Genomic DNA, 21,890 nt, shown 5'->3' with positions numbered 1-21,890 from the left:
TGTTAAAGGAGAACTCCGGTCAATTTTAACATTGAGCTCATTTTTTTGTACATTTGGAGTGCTGTCAATACAGAGAACAATGACAAAAATCGGTGTTGCCTACACCGTGTTATCCTCTTTTTAAAATTTGCACCCTGTTGACTTCAATGGGGAAAGTTTTAAACCTGCTTTTAGCCTCTTAACATCCTTGATGTGTCATTACAAGTGCACAGCCATGTGAGTGATGTTTATTCAGCCAGCTCACATACCTGTATTTACTTCCTGTTTTCGGTCGAAGTCCACAGCAATCGATTGTCGAGTTCACGCGCGTGATCATAGGTAGCTAAGCAACAGTGGAGAACTCGACAATCGATTACTGTGGACTTCGACCAAAAACAGGATGTAAATACAGGTATGAGCGCTGGCCGAATTAACTTCATTTTTATACATATCTTTCACATCTACTGCAGTCAGATTCACCCGTGTTCACTCCGAAGGAATCATTCACATGACCTTTGCACTTGTAATGACACATCAAGGATGTTAAGAGGCTAAAAGCAGGTTTAAAACTTTCCCCATTGAAGTCAACAGGGTGCAAATTTTAAAAAGAGGATAACACGGTGTAGGCAACACCGATTTTTGTCGTTGTTCTCTGTACTGACAGCACTCCAAATGTACCAAAAAATGAGCTCAATGTTAAAATTGACCGGAGTTCTCCTTTAACAGATATGTACAGGTTGTACATCACTGAAAATGATGATAGCACTCATTATGCTTATTAAGGGGAAAGTGATTTTTTTTTTTTTTTACAGCCATTTAATTCTTTTTTAATTCTTCCGGTTTAAAAAGGGACGTTAAACCACTAAAGTCACGAAAAATTATAGGTATATGCGTTAATTTAGAGTGGTGATTTGCTACATCAGTTTCTGAGCTTTTCTCTGCATTATTTATTATGCATTATGCATTATGGACCCGATGACAACGCAGTGCTGAAGTGCCAACTAGTCTCTCCCTATGGAGGATCCCTTTACCACTCTACAGATAAAGCGTTGTCGGGAAACTCAATTCGCGTATCTACCCTGAATTGATCAAATAAAATAAAATTCTGTATCAAAATTATAAGGAAAGACCAGTACTTTGTTTAGGCTTGGTTTGTAGGAATTACAAACCTGCGCACATATATTCAAACGCACATAACTATAGAACCAATTCTTAATGCGTTTAAAGTCTGTGTAGAGAGAATGGTGTCGTCTTAGCGGCCCCTAATTTAATAACAAATGATCGTTGCGACGGAAGCGAATCAATCAAAACTAACTTTAGCTGGAAAATAACTTTATTAAAGAACCGCTACAAAGCCAAAACAATCTCTGTTACCTTAAATTATACGTTTATCTCTGTAAAGCTGCTTTGAAACAATCTACATTGTTAAAAGCGCTATATAAATGAAGATGACTTGACTTGACTATTATGAAAGAGATCACATTACAGCGAAGAAATTCAAACAACATGTTTTTTTCCTCTGCCTGTTCAGCTTTGTGGTGTTTTCCTTCAGGCGCATGCGTTGTGAGTGTGTGTTTCATCAGTATAACAGAAAAGTGTTCTTTGCATGTCCTCTACGAAGCGGTCAGAGCCGGATTTGACTACCAATATGGAAAATATGACTATCGATATTAGAACATATTTAATATGTAACACACGTCAAGAGAGCGGTTTATGCAAAGAAAACTGCAATGTTTAACAACACTCACTGCACAGATCATAGTTCACATGTGTCAAAGCAAGAATGTTTCAAGTTATCAAGGACATATTTCATATACTCTTGTGCTTTAGACATGAACCAGCACCATGTATGGATGCACACCTCATCATGTCTTCTCTTGAATCTTTATCAAATCTGAGGTATGAACAACCAGTGCTAAAACAGGGGGTTTCATGACACTTTACAAATAATTTTATAGAGACAGACAATTTGTAACTCATATAACAGTGTAACGAGCTATAAAAACTTCCATGACTTTATTTACTCATTTCTGTGGCCTGGAAATCACATTTCAATATGATTACAACAGAATGAACGCTGGAAGGCATCTGAACAGGTACCTCTGTGTCGATCCACTGCTTGACGTCCATGGGAGCCGCAGTCATGTCGTCCACCTTATACTGGATGTTGATCGTGGATTTATCAGTGCTTCTGATAACACCAACAATAGTTACCTAGAAAGTGTCCGACAAAACATCAATCAAAACATATTGATGGATGAATGAGTGTATTTGCATGTTGCAACTATTTCTGTGTTTTAACATTACGGGCCCAGGGGTTTATGATAATGTTTAACACACTTACACACAGAGAGATATCCAATCTTGTTTTTTGGGATTAACATGACTTCTCACATTTATAACTTCACTAAGTTAGTGTATTTTCTCTTTGCAAATGTAGTGGGTTTAGTTCCTGATATCTATTCATGCCTCTAGCCTGAAGCAGTGCAGTGTTGGTCTTCTCATCTGTTATAGAAATACATCTACCTATAAGATGGATTTGTGTGTGTGTGTGTGTGTGTTTGTGTTTGTGTTTGTGTGTGGGGGTGGGGGGGAGGGGAATTCAATTCTTAGATGAATCGCGATGCAGATGTGGACGATTCTGAAATAGATTCACAAATGTAAAAAATGTATTTTCTAAAAAAAAAAAAAAAAAAAAAAAAATATATCTTTCTAATAACGTAATATTGACTCAGTAAATGACTTTCGCGAGAGGATAACAGATCTACAGGCAAGGAAACGGGGACTCGCGAGCTCATTCAAACCCTGAATGTTTGATCATTCCCCACGCAGGATGATACAAAAACTCTTGCTTATTGATATAAACAAGTAATGTATCTTTCATCCAAAGCCCTTGTTATATTTACAACTATTTAATGGACACTTTTTACATTTCTGAGGTTCTCAGATACAATATAATGTTGGTTGGGTAAACGTTAATAGTGGTGAATGTGAGTATAGTGGTAATGTAGTGGTGAACTACAGCAAATATGACTTTGCATTCCCATTTGTCTCCAATTTCTTTTAGATAATTTAATGCCAATAACACAAATCATAGTGTTATAAATATAAAATGTAAAAATGTATACGAATTATGGTAGATTTACAATGCTAATAACCATGGAAATGTGTCATTACAGTCTGTAAATATCGCTAAACAACACAATGCAAGCACTATTACGACTTTCTGTTAATAAAGTATCTGGTAAGAATATATTCTATATCACCAATGCATTAAATCACATTACACATTAATATAAATAAATAAAACAAATATCATGTCTGAAGTCAAGTGAATTACGGGTCATTGGAAAGGCGTCCAATCACAACTGACTTCCGGAAAAGGGGAAGTAACCAATGACATTTGAGTTGGGACATTAAGTCCCGCCCCTCGACTGCCAAAAATAAAAGTGTTCGAGCGATCAAGCGCGAGAGCGTGGGGAATGATCATGTGCACGCCGAGGAGATGTCATGCGCGCGCAGGGTTTGAATGAGCTCGCGAGTTCCCGTTTCCTCGCGTGTAGATCTGTTATCCTCTCGCGAAAGTCATTTACTGCGCGCGCCAGCATCAGTTGCGCGCTCCGTTAATTTTGTCATTGATTTTCCGCCATAGACACCCTCTTCGTTAAAAGCTAACGTATGGAAAATTGGCATAATTTCATTGTGGCCTTTTTTCTATTTTTGTATGAGAGCTGCTTTCTGTATTGTTTAGTTTTCACATCAATGTGCTGTAAACCGATCTGTTATACGTACGTTATTCGTAGGTTTACTGTACGGCCCTCCACAGGCACAGTGTGTATCAGTGCAATGCCAGTCACAACAACTTCCTTTTGACTGTGCTCTCTGCAGATGATCATGCACTTTTTTTGCATAAGCTGTTTTTGATTGTGGTATACAGCAAAAATTTCAAGTCATACGTCTTAGACTCTTTATTATTTAGTAGTGTATAAGAACAGCTTTGTGTGTTACTAATTATTCAGAAGCTCAAGTCCACAAGCATTATTGTTGTATGAAAGCTGCTGGTACATAATTCTATATTTTTGTATAAAAGCTGTTTGTGATTTTGTCTGCAGTATTATATTGCTCATTGCACATAACAGGAGGATGTTGGTTAGAAGTCTATTATTTTATGTTAGAGATTCAGAATATGCTGAAGTTTCATTTACTACAAGAACGCTGCTAGTGCAGGCACACATTTCTTTTCCTGTTGGTTCTTTGCAATGTTGGGACATATGCTGGCAAATGTAATTTTACAGCTGACTTGCCAAATCACTTCCATTTGTTTTATTAATAAAATATATTGGAAGTAAATTCTTTATGGGTCATTATAAATGCTTTGTTTTAAAAGTACCAAGTAGTCACACACAAAAAAAAGATGCATCGATAATCGTTTTAGCATTGCATCGCAGCCCTCTGAATCGTAATCGAATCGGTGCCTAGATATTCCCACCCCTAGTGTGTGTGTGTGTGTGTGTGTGTGTGTGTGTGTGTGTGTGTGTGTGTGTGTGTGTGTGTGTGTGTGCTGGTGCTCTTATTTCTGCCCTTAAAATCACAGAATGAAACCGTTGTAATGTCAAACTGGATACATTTTAATGTGTTAAAAAAATGTGCCAGGTCATGTTTGTAAATGAGAAGCGGTTCTCAAACAGTTTACCTGGATAAATAAAGGTTAAATAAAAATTTAAATAAATTTTTTTTAAAAAGTGTTAAATATCTCATGTTGGCAGCCTAGGCCTATTTATTTTAAACATTTATGCAAAAATACTTATCAATAAAAATATACAGATTAAAAAAAAAGAGGTGTGTTTGTTCTTATCTTTTCTGGTCTGTTAAAAGCATCAATGCTTCATCTGGTCTCTCTCTCTCTCTCTCTCTCTCTCACACACACACTCACACACACACACACACACACACACACACACACCAGCATTGTGGTATTTTAAGGGTAGTTGTTTAGAGAAGTGGTTCTCTGATACTTGTATGTAGATCGCCCTCAGGAGGTACAAAGAACAACCACATACAGTCTATTTACATTTTTAAAGACTTAAAGATGTGTTTTATGGGCATAACCGGCCTAAACTAGTGCTTTGCCTTGATGCTTATTGGCTCACTGACATTGACGAGATTAACCCCTTAGGTATCGAAATTTGGTACCGAATGACAAGATGTTTTTTGATACTCGATAGTATCGAGGCAATTCGGTCGTAAAAGAATATTTGCTTTGCCAAATCGCGGTTTAATGTCAATTAATCGTGCAGCCCGAGTCAATTCTGTAACGGGCGTCACTGAAGATAGTGGAAATGACCTTAGAGGACTAATTATTACTGTAAGATTTACTAATAACCTTGTTTCTATGTTGACTGTACATTATAATGGACTATTTTTCTAAACAGAAGCTATACAATAATTTAAGCTTAATTTAATATTTCACGTCCATATTTTTATTTATATGAGTAACCGTGTAATAAGCAGGATGATGTACAAAATAAAGCCTGACAGAATAATCTGGACTCCAATATGGAGCAGAGATACATTTCCTTTATTAAGTTTGTTTGAGTTGAAATGAAAAATGTGGACCGGCTTCGTTTTTTCTGTGTGTTCAGCTGTGTTTTTCGTTGGCTCTAGTCCAGGGTTTCTCAAACTCGGTCCTGGAGGGCCACTGTCCTGCACAGTTTAGCTCCAACTAGGGCTGGGAAAAAAATCGATTTGATTTAAAAATCGAGTTGGTAGGTCAAATCGATTCATATTTTCAAAAAATTGATTTTTTAGATTTTTTTTCTCCCCCTCTTCAGTATAGCGTACAATACATACATTTTGCATTCGCCATAGGTAGTTAACTTTTTGCCAAATCTTCCTTCAGGGTTTCCGTAGCACGCTCCCTGCGGCGCAGCCCTCGATGCTTCACGACATCACAACAAAAAGACTAGCATGTTTAATTTTTTAACGGTCCTCCACAACAACGTCGAGGGAGAGTGAGTGAGTAAGAGTGAGTGAGTGTGAGTGAGTGAGTGAGTGAGTGAGTGAGTGAGTGTGAGTGAGTAAGTGTGTGAGACGGCTCGCGATGACTGGTCGGAAAACAACGTGTAGTCTGACATGTTTCTTGTCCACGACATGACAAGATTTTTAGGAGTCAAAATCGTGTAATCTCACACAGTGACTATCATAACAGACAAAAAAATCGTGTAATCTGAACCAGGCATGAGAGTTACCTCAGGATTTTTTGTTGTTTTATTAGCTCAATCTATAATACAGTATAAATAATTTGGATGTTTAACAATCTTTGTTGCGCACTGCACAGTGAATTTTCAGTTAGAGAAAGGGTTTGCCTTTGCAATTTTGTTTATGTTGATGCACTTTAATTAAATACAATAAATATATATTTTTAAAATATATTTACAGTTCGCAGTTATTTTGTTTTAAATGGGGGGAAAAAAAAATCGAATCGAATCGTAAATCGAGTTTTTTTATAAAAAAAAAATCACAGATTTTTTTAGGGGGAAAAAAAAATCGCCCAGCTCTAGCTCCAACCCTGATCAAACACACCTGAGCAATCTAATCAATGTCTTCAGAAATCACTAGAAACTCACAGCTAGGTGTGTTTGATCAGGGCTGGAGCTAAACTGTGCAGGACAGTGGCCCTCCAGGACCGAGTTTGAGAAACCCTGCTCTAGTCGGATGCTGTGTGTTTTTTCTTGGCATATTCAACATGTGGAATCGGCGACGGGGCGTCGGTGAGAGAGAGAGAACTCCGATTGGCTGTTCAGTTTAGCAAACGAGTCAGGGAACGAGAACACAAGCTGAAGTGATGAAAGCGAGCTAAGAAGTCAAGACGGCAAAGACAGAAGATGTTCTAATTTTACGTCATCTCACCTGAGCATTACAAGGTGTGAATATTTTCATAATGACATAAGAGGAGTGGAGTAAAGAGCGTGATCAGCGTGACTGAAATTCAAAACGGTAAGCAAGTAGGGCTGTAACTTTACGTTCGAAAATCGATTGCACAATCGATCGGACCAACCAACACAAGTTTCGAAAATGAAAATAGGGAATCGATTTTAATGACTTTTCTCGGGAACGCGTCCAGCTCGTGACGATACGCCCGCAGCGAACGCGCATCACACAGCAACTCTGACGCCTCATTCGCGCCCATAGACTGTAAAAAAAAAGAGTTTGCGCCGCAGGAATTTTTTATGCGCATACGCGTCTTTGCATTGACTTAACATTGAAATCACTCGCGCCTGACGCGCTATTCGCGTCCGGTGTGAACGCACCATGACAAACACACATTATATTTCTGCATAATGTTTCTATTTTTACTACAAAAATGTGAATCCTGCCGGTATTCAGACAGTCTCATGCATACAGATACAGATTCAGGCTACGGTCTACAATCGCCTACGTAGGCAACATTTGTTTGACTTTTCTAACCGTAAACACAGGCATGTTGAAGACTGCAGTAATGTTTTTCAGTGATGTTATGGCAGTTCACTCTGCTTATTGCTTTTCGAGAATGTTGCACTCCTGTTTGTCATTGTGCACGACTCAAGCGCGGCGCGCCCTCTAATGCCTGTTAGTTGTCCGTGGATTTGCCCATATTTGGCGTTTAAAATGGAAACGTCTTTAGACATGGAAAATCGATTTTACAATCGATTCAATGAACACATACGTCTCAAAAATCGAACAGGATTTTTTCACAAAAGTGACAGCCCTATAAGCAAGCGCTGCTTTGTTTATGGTTTGTATATATGCAGTCCTAGTTTGGTTAGTATTGGCAGAGAATGTCTAATAGGAAGAGAATTGGCACTCTCTGGTTACTTCCGGTTTCTAGACTGGCTGCAGTAACACGTCTCTGTCCATGCGGGGGCGCTCACAGGCGAGTGCAGAATGAATGGAGGTCAATGACGCTATACTCCTCAAAATCCACTTTTCTCAGGATATCATTTTTTTGTCAAGTAATTTGAATGTTGTATTCGAAAGGAGATGCAAAGAAATTACACATTGCTGGGTGTTAGATTTTTTAGAGTCACTTATTTGCTTTAAAAAGTCTTTTAAAATGTCAATGACGTCATGCACATCGTACGACCAGAAATACTGCTTTACGGCAATCCTTCAGTTGCTTTGGTGCTTTCGTGCTCTGCACTTTCTTCTCTCTCGAGGCATCGACAACACAGCTGACACAGGGAAACACACAACACAGCTGACACAGGTAAACACACGTGCTAGAAGAGTTTCTGTTTTGTTTGTTTCTGGTCCCGCTTCGGATGCCACGATGCCATCAAGCGGTATCTCTGGTCATAATCAGTCCTTCACTGACCAATCAGTGTTCATTAGCAGAATGCTAGCGTGTTATGGGCAACAACAACTCAACCTGTAAGAAATCGAAAGGACATAAGTACTCGTTCATTCAACTTTCGACCTATAACCCATGTTGAACTTGCAAAACCTACAATAAAATCTGAGATTTCTCAACGGCAATCGGGTGAAAGAGACACATTTAGCCGTCTAGCCCCATAGACTCCCATTCAGTCTGCACTCGCCCGCGATCACCTCCAGTGGAGCTCTAGTGGAACTGCAACCAAGATCGATACAATGGGGCTGATAGGAAGTGCCAAGGCTCTCCGTAGACGGGCTCTGGTATTGGTTAGTATGGTTTGCATTACTTGTATGGTTTGTATATATGCAGTCATAGTTTCAGTATAGATGAAAATATCTGCTTCGAATATAGATGAATAAATCTGCTTAGATAGACAGCATGTCCTTTACACGCAGGTGCGTGTGCGCGTGTGTGTGTGTGTGTGTGTGTGTGTGCGTGTGTGTGTGTGTGTGTGCTAGCTGACAGTCGGCTGTAGTTCTTTCAGAGTGTTCAAGCACAGATTTTCCCCCCCGACGCAGGCCGACAACAGTCTGCTTTCACTAGCGCTAGTTCTTGGGCATCGGTTTGGTGTGTCCCTACCTTTAGACCTTTTGTGAGCTTGTGTTCAGACATCAGACTCACCTGTGCGATCTCTACCTCTCCCACTTTAAAGACGTCCTCCGCCTGCACTGCAGACATCAGCTGAGAAACCGTGCAGGGGACGATCTGCTGCGCTCGGGATCTCTGCACAACACACATTTCATTTCATTTCATTTCATTCAAAATTGGAAAACGTACACATTATTAAATTACTATAATAAACTACTATAAATTATTTAACATTCTCATTCCAGTTAGCGAAACTGGTAGACGCTTCTGAGAAAGAGATGGTGTCATCAATATTTTTGGTCTATTTTCTCAAGAGACAAGACTGGAAATAATGAATACATCTGATAAAAGATAGTTTTGATCACTCTGAAAGCCTTTAGAAGTAAAGCAAATGCCACAATGCAATAAATAGTTTTCCCTTAAAAAAAAATAATGTAATTTTTTTTTTCACACTACAGCAACGAGAATTGGGGATTTTAATGTGCTAAACTGTCATAACTTTATTCCTAAATATACATTTTTAGAATACATTTAATTTCTTATTTTTAAATTTTTATATCAAATATAAGAAATATATGTATATATACATAATATATTTCTATACAGCATATATTTTATCATTTATATAGATATACAATAAGGTTAACTAACAATGAGCAATATATGTTACAGTGTTTATTAATCTTTGCTAACGTTAATTAATGAAAATACAACTGCTCATATTTAGTTAATATTATTAACATATTAAGTTAATGTTAAATATTATATATATATATATAAAATTATTAATCTTTGCTAACGTTAATTAATGAAAATACAACTGTTCATATTTAGTTAATATTATTAACATATTAAGTTAATGTTAAATATTATATGTATGTATATACAGTACCAGTCAAAAGTTTGGAAACACTACTATTTTTAATGTTTTTGAAAGAAGTCTCTTATGCTCATCAAGCCTGCAGTTAAAAAAAAAAAAAAAACAGTAATATTATGAAATATTCTTACAATTTAAAATAATGGTTCTCTTTTTTAATATACTTTAAAATGTAATTTATTTTTGTGATGCAAAGCTGAATTTTCATCAGCAAGTACTCCAGTCTTTGGTGTCTTATGATCCTTCAGAAATCATTCTAATATGCTGATTTATGATCAATGGTTGGAAACAGTTGTGCTGTTTAATATTTTTTTTTAACCTGAGATACTTTTTTCAGGATTATTTGATGAATAAAAAGTTAAAAAGTACTGTATTTATTTAGAATAGAAATCTTTTGTAACAATATACACTACCGTTCAAAAGTTTGGGAACAATAACTTTTTTCTTTTAAAGAAATTAGTACTTTAATTCAACAAGGATGCGTTAAATTGATAAAAGGTGATGGTAACGATTTATATTGTTAGAAATGTTTTTATTTTGAATAAATGCTGTTTTTATGAATAAATGCGTTAACGTTTTACTCATCAATGAATCCTGAAAAAAGTATTCCAAAAAAATATATTAAACAGCACAACTGTTTCCATCATTGATAATAACTGAGCATCAAATCATCATATTAGAATGATTTCTGAAGGATCATAAGACACCAAAGACTGGAGTACTTGCTGATGAAAATTCAGCTTTGCATCACAAAAATAAATTACATTTTAAAATATATTAAAAAAGAGAACCATTATTTTAAATTGTAATAATATTTCATAATATTACTGTTTTTTTTTTTTTTTTTTTTTTTTGTTTTTAACTGCAGGCTTGATGAGCATAAGAGACTTCTTTCAAAAGCATTAAAAATAGTAGTGTTTCCAAACTTTTGACTTAACTATATATATATATATATATATATATATAGTTAAACTTACACTTCACAATAATGTTCCATTTGTTAACTTCAGGTCACTACATTAGTTAACAAGAAATAACAACGAAAAGTACTTCTAAGTCATTTATTAATCTTGGTTAAAGTTCATTTCAGCATTTACCATTATTAAAATCAAAGGTTGAATATGTTCATATGATTTAATGGACCTGGGATAACATTAACTAAATATGAACAGCTTTATTTTAATTAATTAACGTTATCAAAGATTAATAAACATTGTAACACATATATTGCTCATTGTTAGATAACCTTATTGTATATATATATATAAATGATAAAATATATTCTGTATACAAATATATGTACACATGATCCCACACAGGTTGTTGTCCGACTAACCCCTTTCTTCTCCCCTCCCTGAGAAGCGGCTGGCGATCCGAATCCTCCTGGAGACTGTGTGTATCCCACCATACTGGCCTCGCCATATTTACCTGCAGAAATACACATATATTCTGTTTCTATCGAGACTGATGCATGGGTGAAAACAACAGCATCCTCACAGTGACCAACGCCAGTCTTCCGAGCAACAGACATGATGTCCCTGACGACTACATGACTAACTTACATCACACTTCACTGTTTCACTGAGCTTTCGGACCTCAGATTAACGGTTATCAAGACAGATATTGTTACACACGAGTCATTAATAAACCACATACCTTGGTTCCACATTTTACTCGCGAATGTTTTTCTTCCGAATACGAAATAGACCGACAAAACAACACTCGAAAATCTCCCGCCACCACTGATCGCACACTGTTTGACGTCACGTCTCTAAGTCCGCGCGCTGACAGTGCGCATGCGCATGTTTGCGCCGCCTCGAAAGTCCTTCTGCCAGATCAAAGTATTCCAGATCTTTCTTTTTTTTTTACAGAAGAGATGTTCTTCTGACCCCTCTCTTTATTTTAAACAATTTAAGTATGCATTTAAAATATAAGTTGATCTGTTTGTGCCGTTTTAAATATAATTTTCCTACCAACATTTTATTTGCTTAGATTTTTTTTTAAGAGTCTCGAGGAAAACTGCTCACTGGGGACTTTTAATTTGAAGTTATTTATTTCCTGACGTCACGGGTGTGTCGCGGAGATATGTCGTCACGTTGTTTTTGTGTGCCGCGTGGGTTTCATCGGTTCTGTAAAAGAGTATAAATGGAAGAGACTGCGAAACAAGACCTCGTCTTTCTTGAGCTCAGACGAAAGCTGCAAAGTGGCATTTTGTTCGTTAGGTAAAGTGTGCTTCTATTTGTCTGTACGGATGCTCGTTTACTGAAATGCAGTCAGTGATTAATCATTGGATCTGAGGAGGGAAGGAGCCAGAAGCAGTCAAAACAGTCTTAAACATGGGTAACATGCTTCGTGGGGCACAACAGAAGCTGTCGTGTGTGTGTGTGTGTGTGTGTGTGTGTGTGTGTGTGTGTGTGTGTGTGTGTGTGTGTGTGTGTGTGTGTGTGTGTGTGTGTGTGTGTGTGTGTGTGTGTGTGTGTGTTCATGTTTTTCTATCCCGGTGGGGACTTCAACCTGAATGCACACAGACTCATGGGGACTCGTGTCACAGTGGGGACCTAAATAGAGGTCCTCATGGGTAAACAAGCTTATAAATCATACAGAATTAGTTTTTTTGGAAATGTAAAAATGCAGAAAGTTTTCTGTGATGGGTAGATTTAGAGGTAGGGTTAGTGTAAGGAGATAAAATATACAGTTTGTTCAGTATAAAAAACATTAAGTCTGGAGAGTCCCCACAAAGATAGTAAACCAGACAGTAATAGTAAACCAGTGTGTGTGTGAGATAGAGATAGAGATAGAGATAGAGATAGAGAGAGAGAGAGAGAGAGAGAGAGAGTGTGTGTGTGTGTGTGCGCGTGTGCGCGCGAGAGAGATAGAGATAAAGATAGTGAGTGTGTGTGTGTGAGAGAGAGTGTGTGTGTGTGTGAGCGAGAGATAGAGATAGATAGAGTGTGTGTGTGTGTGTGTGTGTGTGTGAAAGAGAGAGATAGAGATAAAGATAGTTTGTGTGTGTGTGTGTGTGTGTGAGAGAGAGATAGAGATAGAGAGAGAGTGTGTGAGATAGAGATAGAGATAAAGATAGAGAGTGAGTGAGTGAGTGTGTGTGTGTGTGTGAGAGATAGAGATAGATAGAGTGTGTGTGTGTGTGTGCGTGTGTGTGAAAGAGAGAGATAGAGATAAAGATAGTGAGTGAGTGTGTGTGAGAGAGGTAGAGAGAGTGTGTGTGTGTGAGAGATACAGATAGAGCTAGAGATAGAGATAAAAATAGTGAGTGTGTGTGTGAGAGAGATAGAGATAGATAGATAGATAGAGAGAGAGTGTGTGTGTGAGAGAGAGAGAGAGAGAGAGAGAGTGTGAGAGGGAGAGAGAGAGAGAGAGTGTGTGTGAGAGAGAGAGTGAGTTAGTGAGAGAGAGAGATTGAGTGTGTGTGAGAGAGAGAGAAAGAGAGAGAGAGAGAGAGAGTGTGTGTGTGAGAGAGAGAGATAGAGATGGATAGAGAGAGAGAGTGTGTGTGTGTGTGAGAGAGAGAGAGAGAGTGTGTGTGTGAGAGAGAGAGATAGAGATGGATAGAGAGAGAGAGTGTGTGTGTGTGTGAGAGAGAGAGAGAGAGTGTGTGTATGTGTGTTAAAAATGTAGGTAACATATCTTAACTTAATAAAATGTGTGGTTGTCATGAATGTCATCATAATGTTCATGAGCTCCAAACCCTGAAGCGCGCGAATGCACTGCGGTAATGAAACGCATCATGACAGGCAGCAGCTCATGTCAGAACACCCGCTGTTCAGCGGTCTGAACACTGTTTAACACTAGATGGCAGTATTGGTCACAGTAACTGAGGCGGACAATACCACAAGCTGGAGTGAGTGTGTGTGCGTGTGTGTGTGTGATGCTCCTAACAGACCAGCAAAGATAACAAACTCAACCCTTTTATTTTGTTAAAATAAGTTTAATCACTAATTCGCTATTCTGTGTCATTTCCTTTCACAAATATTTTGAATAAATTTAACACCTTTAAAATGTATTCAATTTGACATTACAACCAATGATCTGAAGGACAGGAATAAGAGCACACACACACACTAAATTGAATGTTCTTTGATCAAACTGTTATGACCACAGACTGAAAATGACGGACAGGTTTGTAGTTGCATGAGGAGATGTTGATGCAACAGTGCATCCTCAGAACGACACGTTGTGTATCATGTTTTGTTGAGTGTGGACTTTGCATTGAACAGATGTTGGTCAATTAGTCAAGATGGGCGACACCGTACATTTTTGTCATGAGGGTTTTCAGATGATCTGTGGAAAGTTTTGTGTCAATCGAACCAATGGCCTTGGAAAATATTGTTTCGTTTTTTCTCTTTTGTCAGGCCCTGGTTAAACTGTGAAACCGGTGAATTCTTGACTCGAGGATTGAGAGGAAAAGGTTATTTTAGATTTTTCTACAGTCTCCAGCCCTATAGTGTCTAAATGTAAGAATCTGACATAAATGCATGACTCAATAAGGTTAGGAAAAAAGTATGTCTCGCTATCATTCCAACAAAATCCTCCAGGAATGATATTTGTTTTAAATTCAGCAAGAAACTCGTCCTCAGTCCCACTGCAGTTTGTCTACAGACATGAATACACCTGTGTCCCGTTGGCGAGAGGTGCTGTGTGTTAATGGTGGACTATAACACTGATTTACACCGACACCAGTCATGTCTAGAGATCAGGATACGAAATAAACTTTTCGACTCTTTCAACTAGGACATTCGAATACACAGATGCGCGGGAGTGGAGGAGGTTGCCGTTGGACATGAAGGTTTTTACGGATAATGTATATGCGAAGAGATTGTTTTTAGATAGGATGGCTTAATAGATATGGATATATATATGTGTGTATTTTTTGTGTGTATGGTTTGTCATAAAAATATCAAGAACCACAATGAAAAATAAGCTAATGTAATTTTATTGTGTTTTCATTGACAAAGAAGTTGTAATAATGTTGTATTGCTACTTTTTATGTCAAATAAACTCAAACTTCAGAAAGCAACTACACTCGAGTTGTTACTGTCAGGAATGTTTCACCACTGTCTGTACTTTATCCCCACAGCAGTGACATTGCCAGGGATGGTGCAGATGTGAAAGTCGAGTCCAAACATGATTCCCTCCTGAACATCCAGACAGCGGACGGGTCGTATCAGGTGAACTTAACACCCGGAGTGAGTCTGGTGGAGACGTCACGCCAGAAGAGCCCAGGATCCTCTGAACACGCATCTCACTTCAGACTGCGTCTACGGGTGGAGCCGGACTCAGGTACACCATCAGCTCTTCTAGAGCTCCACCCACATTGAGGTTTTTTTTATAACCGATACCAATTATTTGCATGTTAATGTGCCCAATAAACAAACCGATATTTATTTATTGTTTTATTTCTGTTTTTGACAATTATAACAGCACTGAACTGAACAAACTGTTTTATATAACACTTTTTAAAGTCCCCCTGTAGTCAATAATTGTGTCCCTTAAAACTCATATTTAATCACCAAAATGACATATTTAAGCGTTTATGCCTTAAAATATCTTGAATGTAACTCGACACCCTTGCCTCGTTTAGTATGCGCAGTTCTATGAATATGCAAATGAGCCCCGCCTCCACTCACTCACTCAGCTCAAAGATCCACTGGTTGACGATCACACGCTGATCTGATTGGTTACAAGGTAGTTTGTGACGTCAGAAACACCAGCGATTTCAAAGCGTGTTTTTGAGACTGTCTTTGGTTCACTGCAGTTTTAAGGAGAAAATACTCAGCAATGGTGTCGACTTATAGCCTGACTTCGTCATACTCATATTCTTGGCAGAATGTGAGTCTGATACTGCTCCATAGAGCTTTGATTATGAGGCGTGTCTTAACCGAACCAGGAAAAAAAAACCCTCTGCACTCAATTGTATAGACCTACAACCAATCAGAGCAATGCAGTAAGTTCTCTTTCATTCATGATTTGTTATTAATAACTTTAAACAGAATCATCAGCTGAAATCTGCGCGGATTATCAAAAATACGACACATTTATAGGACATAAAAGGGTCTCTGCGGCAAAAGTGAAAGTAAAAGCACAGAAAAGCACCCGTTTCAATAAAAGGATATATCAAAGTTTATATAACGGTCGGGAACAGACCATACACTCGCACATAAAAGTGAAGTCAACGCATCTTGACCTCGTGGGTTTTTGTGAGACGAGTTTGTCAAAGGCTGGAGAAATTATCTTTAAAAAAAGAATTAGGCTAAGTCCTTCCACAGCAGAGAAATTAATATTTTTTAATAAAAATCAATAAAAAAGTGAGACATTGTGGCTTGATTTCTTTTATTAATATTCATTTTTCATGACCAAATTAACATTATGCACAGTGAGGAGCCTACAGGTTACAAGCTTCACATATTAGAAAAATACAATAATAAAAACACACATTTTTAATGGCTTGTCAAGGTTGTTTCAGATCAGCACCTGCAAGTGTCGCCCGTTGAGACCACAGACAAGTGGTTGAGACGGGTGTCGGATTGTTTCGAAGCCTTGACACAATATGGCACATTTGCTTCAACTGTTTCATTGTTTCACGAAGCCTCGATCTGCCCACCACCAGTTCTCTGTTCGTCTTTTAAAATGAATGCGCTGTCGTTTTCTTTTATAACAGACGCGATAGCGGAATCTAAACATCTTAATTCTCCAGCTGCAGTCATCTTTTGTTGAAAACCAATTCAACCCAAGCGCTATTTGGTGACGTGGGTGATTACGTAACCGCAGATCATCTGTCCATCATCGATTAAAGCCCGCCCTGGCAATTTGATTGGCTCGGCCTTCTGGGAGCCGAGCATAATTACTCCTCAACAGATCGAGTCCAGACCGAACTTCCCGACCAAAAATGTTGTGGGCGGGGTTCGGGCTGGCACCCAGGCTAGTCGACTTATGAATTTACACATGGTTTGTCTTAAAGCATATTAAAAACACCATATAGACATATAAACAACATTAAAAGCTGGATTTTCACCACAGGGGGACTTTAATTACTGTCATTTCTGAAATTTCACTCCCTCCTTATATACAAAACAAAACACCCTCTAAATTAATAAATGAAAGAGTGTCTGAAAGCGTGTAAAAAATAAAATATATAGTGCACTGTCACTAAGGTGTTTTTAAAATAAAATCTTTGATCAGGTAAACAAACGGGTAATGAATACAGCATGTGAGAATCATTCTAATTATCATTTTGATTATCGTGAAAATCCGATATTACAAAACTGATACGGTTTATGGGAAAATGCTTAAATATTGGTGCAAATTTTGGTAAAAGCGATCATCGGTTAAATCTCTGGCTCTTTTAGATTATTACCCATGAGCACTTTCTCACCAAACCCTGGCCAGCATCTGGAGGTCAAGGGAGTCTTTAAAGTGTGACTCTCATTTGATTCTCAAATTGATTCTGATTGGATTTCCTTGAGGAATTTGAGTAAGAAGCATGTGAGCGCACACACACACACACACACACACACACACACACAGCAGAGATTAATGAAGAACAAAGAAAACTCCAGTAATGTGACCGAGCCTGAGCTCAGCTTGATGTCAGAACAACTCAGAGTCAGCTGACTCAGAACAACCCAGTTTACCCCTTAAAGCATTCAGGGCCCGTATCCCTAAAGAATTTTTGTGCAAAAAGTGGCTCCTAGCGGCCAAATTCTAAGAAAATTCTCAGTCATGACGTTTTCTTAGAATTTCCCCTAAAAGTGACACGAAAATCCCAGTTAATATAAAAGCTATTCCTCAAGATTCCTAGCGCTTAAAAGGGCTCCTAAGGCGAGATCTGCTAAGAGCAGGGAAGAGGACTTTTAGTGGCTTAGGAGTTCCCCTAAGCAGCTGCACAAAATGGCCAACAGAGGAGGCAGGAGAGATGTCCTGCAAACACTGGATGACATTCCTTTTTTTCTCCATTTTCTGTGTTTGTAGGATATTTGTTAACAAGCCTTCATAAATAGACCAGCCAGCAATCACAGACATTGATAAAAGCTGAGCCGTGTTACCCTCGTTAAGACCACACTGAGTTGTAACGTTGCAATTTCTACTTCATTAAGGACAGCCCCTTGAGATAGGCCATCTTGTTTTCAATGGGGTCCATATGGGAGTGAAAGTACAAAATATGCCAGCTAGGATATTAATATGAGCAAATAAGACACGAATCATTATTTGAACAGGGTGTAATGAGCTTAAGTTTTCACATATTTTAGATTCTAATGTTAGGCTATAACCCCTACAGCTTACTATTCATTTTCCAGATATTTTCTTGAATGTGAAATATTATTTACAATTACAGTCTGCATAAGATTAGAGTGTATAATTATGTTTATTGATTTGATGGTACATCCTTTGCTCATTATCACCAAAAGTTCATTTTCATCAAACTTGTAGGATCAACCAATCACGGCTTTTGAAATGATGACTCCTACCTAGCAACGGGGTCAACCACACCTCCTCACTAAGATAGGATTTTCCATCCATTCCTTGCTCAGAGTTCACTGAAAATGTTCTGGAATCACTTCTACGCTAAAACTCCTGGCAAGGAATTTTTAGGTTAAGTTAGGAGCTCTCTGAGAGGATTCTCAGAATCTTTAGGGATACGGGCCCAGGAGTTTTGACCCAAAAGAGATCTCTGAAAAATGGCTTTAGTATGGGAACCTAACTTAAAAATGTGTCAAGACTAACAAAATATATTTAAAAAATGTTGTATCATCTTTGAGTTTAAGCACACTATAAACTGACTGTTTTTGAGAAGCCATTAGTTATGTTTCAAATAAATTTTAAGGGATAGTTCATCCAAAACTGAAAATTGTCATCATTTACTCACCCTCAAGTTGTTTCAAACCTGTTTGAATTTCTTTCTTCTCCTGAACACAAAAAAAGGACATTTTGAAGAATGTTGGTAACCAAACAGTTAATGGACCCCATTGACTTCCATAGTATTTTCCCCCTCCATACTAATGGAAGTCAATAGGGCCCATCAACTGTTTGAAGAAATCAATTCATACAGGTTTGGAAAAACTTGGGGTGAGTAAATGAATTTAAAATTTTGGACTTGGACTATGCCTTTAAATCTGCTTAATTAAGATTTCAATTGAGTTAATACTGGCCATTCTAATGTTATGTTCTTAAATTCTATATAACAATATATTCAAATAAAATGTCTCATTAATATTAATAAAAATGTTGTTTGCATCACATTGGCCTTGCCATACTTTTATGTGTAATTTGAAATTTCAAAGAATTTAATTAATTCAAATGTTTTAAGTGTATTAATAACATGGCAAAATGCAAAACTTTAATTAAAATGTTTGCACATTCCCTCAGTACAGAGAAAATATGAATCAGATACTATATGTTTTTTGTTGAAAAATATTAAGTTATGACTGTTGTATAAGTATTATGCATTACAAGGGTTAAGTCGCTTTAGGTTTTTATTTCTGACAATCTTTGCAACTCAGTAGATGTTTCCTAGTGGTTTCTGACCCCATCTGATCTGTATCATCATATTCATAACTGGTTATCATCACTTGGCTTTTAGGAGTTTTTTTTTTTTTTTTTGATGGATAATAACGCTGCACAATTGTAGAGAAATTGAGATCACGATTCTGAACAAACGACTTAACAAAATAACATGTAATTTCCTTAAGGTTCTGGTAAGATGTTAATTGCTTATTTACAGCAATTGTTAAAGTCAGACAAAATGTTAGTTTACTTTTTTTTTAATGACTGATTCAATGACTCACTCCTAAAGTCTTCACTTGTTTCATTACTGGATGACTTAGTGTTTTTGAATAAATCTCTTGACTGAATGATTCAATGACAAATCAATTTTTTAACAGTCACTTGTCGCCATCTACGGTGTAACAATGTAATCAATACAATCTTGATTTGAAGAGTCAAGATACTTTCAAAAGTTGGTTTGCGCTATTTTGATCGCTTCCATAGACATGCGTGTTTATATCCCAGATATAAACTTTTATCCCAGTACTTCTGTGATAATTAAAAATTTTGTAACACACAAATAAAGACATTTTATGGGAGTTTGAATCGAGATCGCAATATTTTAACGATTAATCGTGCAGCTTTAATGGATAAATTATCAACTACACACATTTGACACTGAATGGTACAATAAATACACAATGTACACACAATGAATGAACCACGATTATCTTAAAACTCCTGCTTTGGTTTTGGTTATTTTGTGTTTCCTACTCCAGAAGCTCCTTGCAGTGTAATTGGACGACTGCGGGTCAATGTGACGTACTCCTTCCAGTGCCAGTCTTGTGGGTCCATGGTGCTTCAAGACAGGTTAGGAGTGTTTCTTTCTTATTCCCTCTGGTTTTACTGATTTGGTCAAGTAATGCATCAAATAATAGTTATAAGTTCAACCAGACACATTATTTCAAATTGCTGAAAGTGAGACTATCTTCTTAATCTTAAAGGGCTTTTGGGCGAGTTCTTCCTTTGCCCAATGGGAACTGGAATGCATTAGTGGACGACTGGTGCTGCCACCCCGATCCCTTCGCAAACAGAAAGCTGCTCCCACAAGATGGAGACTGTCTGCTTGGTGACACGTTTATTCTGTTGGCACGGGACAGCAGCTGTGAACAGACCCTCACACGGGAGGAGAACTCATCTCAGAAAGCCTCTGCAGAGGTAAAGACTTCTGATTAAAGTGCCCCATTATGCTTTACATTTCCTGCAGTGTGTAATATAGCTGTTTGTGAATGTAAAAGGTTGTTATGTTTTAAAGAGTTATTGTCTCCCAAAAGTAAAAAACGATTCTGAACTGCCTGAAACGAGTCGTCAGTAATTCCAGTCTTTCTTCCTGTACGAACATACGTAGGTTTGTAAGACATTTGCATAATGCCAGCCTGTTCTTCATTGGCTGTCGGTGAACAGCATCTGCTTTGCCCCGCCCTCTAACATGGTAGTTGTAGTTGAGACTGGAAGAGTTAGGTTTGTGTTGTTGATAAATCGAGAATATGTTTTCTGCGCTGCAAAAGTAAATCCACTTTGAAGCGCTTTCAAAGGATGAGGACTCGTGCTTGAATTGATACGGGAAAACCGATGCCATTGTACTGTTCGTATCACTGTGTATCAAGTGCTGAGGATGATCAGGAGCGGAAATGTAGATATGGTAATGAACGTTTTGTTTCGACACGTGCTGTAAGCGATAGACCAATCACAACAGACTGGGCCATTTGACCAATCAGAGCAGAGTAGACCAATCACATCAGACTGGACCATCTGACCAATCAGAGCAGAGTAGACCAGTCACAACAGACTGGACCATTTGACCAATCAGAGCAGAGTAGACCAATCACATCAGACTGGGCCATCTGACCAATCAGAGCAGAGTAGACCAGTCACAACAGACTGGACCATTTGACCAATCAGAGCAGAGTAGACCAATCACAACAGACTGGGCCATTTGACCAATCAGAGCAGAGTAGACCAATCACATCAGACTGGACCATCTGACCAATCAGAGCAGAGTAGACCAATCACAACAGACTGGGTCATCTGACCAATCAGAGCAGAGTAGACCAATCACAACAGACTGGGTCATCTGACCAATCAGAGCAGAGTAGACCAATCACAACAGACTGGGCCATCTGACCAATCAGAGCAGAGTAGACCAATCACAACAGACTGGACCATCTGATCAATCAGAGGAGAGTAGACCAATCACAACAGACTGGACCATCTGATCAATCAGAGGAGAGTAGACCAATCACAACAGACTGGGCCATCTGACCAATCAGAGCAGAGTAGACCAATCACAACAGACTGGGTCATCTGACCAATCAGAGCAGAGTAGACCAATCACAACAGACTGGGTCATCTGACCAATCAGAGCAGAGTAGACCAATCACAACAGACTGGGTCATCTGACCAATCAGAGCAGAGTAGACCAATCAGAACATACTGGACCATCTGACCAATCAGAGCAGAGTATACCAATCACAA

At 38.1% G+C, this 21,890-nt stretch overlaps 2 protein-coding genes across 5 annotated transcripts in view; one reads left to right on the top strand and one right to left on the bottom strand.

Annotated features, from left to right (window-relative positions):
- The window catches only part of rpa2 (replication protein A2), a 29,815-nt gene extending 18,162 nt beyond the window's left edge, over positions 1-11,653 (bottom strand). The window contains exons 1-4 of the mRNA XM_079894103.1: positions 11,514-11,653; positions 11,194-11,285; positions 9,014-9,115; positions 2,080-2,193 (exon numbers count right to left, since the gene is read on the bottom strand). Coding sequence (XP_079750229.1) covers positions 2,080-2,193; positions 9,014-9,115; positions 11,194-11,285; positions 11,514-11,526 — 321 coding nt within the window. The 5' untranslated portion in view covers positions 11,527-11,653. The remainder of the gene's footprint in view (positions 1-2,079; positions 2,194-9,013; positions 9,116-11,193; positions 11,286-11,513) is intronic.
- Positions 11,654-11,917: 264 nt separating this feature from the next.
- Positions 11,918-21,890, top strand: part of ube3d (ubiquitin protein ligase E3D) — a 255,586-nt gene continuing 245,613 nt past the window's right edge. For 2 of the 4 annotated variants that reach the window (XM_079894242.1, XM_079894241.1), the window contains exons 1-4: positions 11,918-12,079; positions 14,953-15,155; positions 20,135-20,225; positions 20,360-20,573. In XM_079894242.1, coding sequence (XP_079750368.1) covers positions 12,003-12,079; positions 14,953-15,155; positions 20,135-20,225; positions 20,360-20,573 — 585 coding nt within the window. In that variant the 5' untranslated portion in view covers positions 11,918-12,002. The remainder of the gene's footprint in view (positions 12,080-14,952; positions 15,156-20,134; positions 20,226-20,359; positions 20,574-21,890) is intronic. The other 2 variants (XM_079894240.1, XM_079894239.1) reach the window with 1 other exon arrangement.

The sequence above is a fragment of the Squalius cephalus genome (assembly GCF_949319135.1).
Source record: "Squalius cephalus genome assembly, chromosome: 15".
Lineage (NCBI taxonomy): Eukaryota > Metazoa > Chordata > Actinopteri > Cypriniformes > Leuciscidae > Squalius > Squalius cephalus.
The sequence above is the reverse complement of the archived record's forward strand: the minus strand, read 5'-3'. Positions and strand labels throughout refer to the sequence as shown.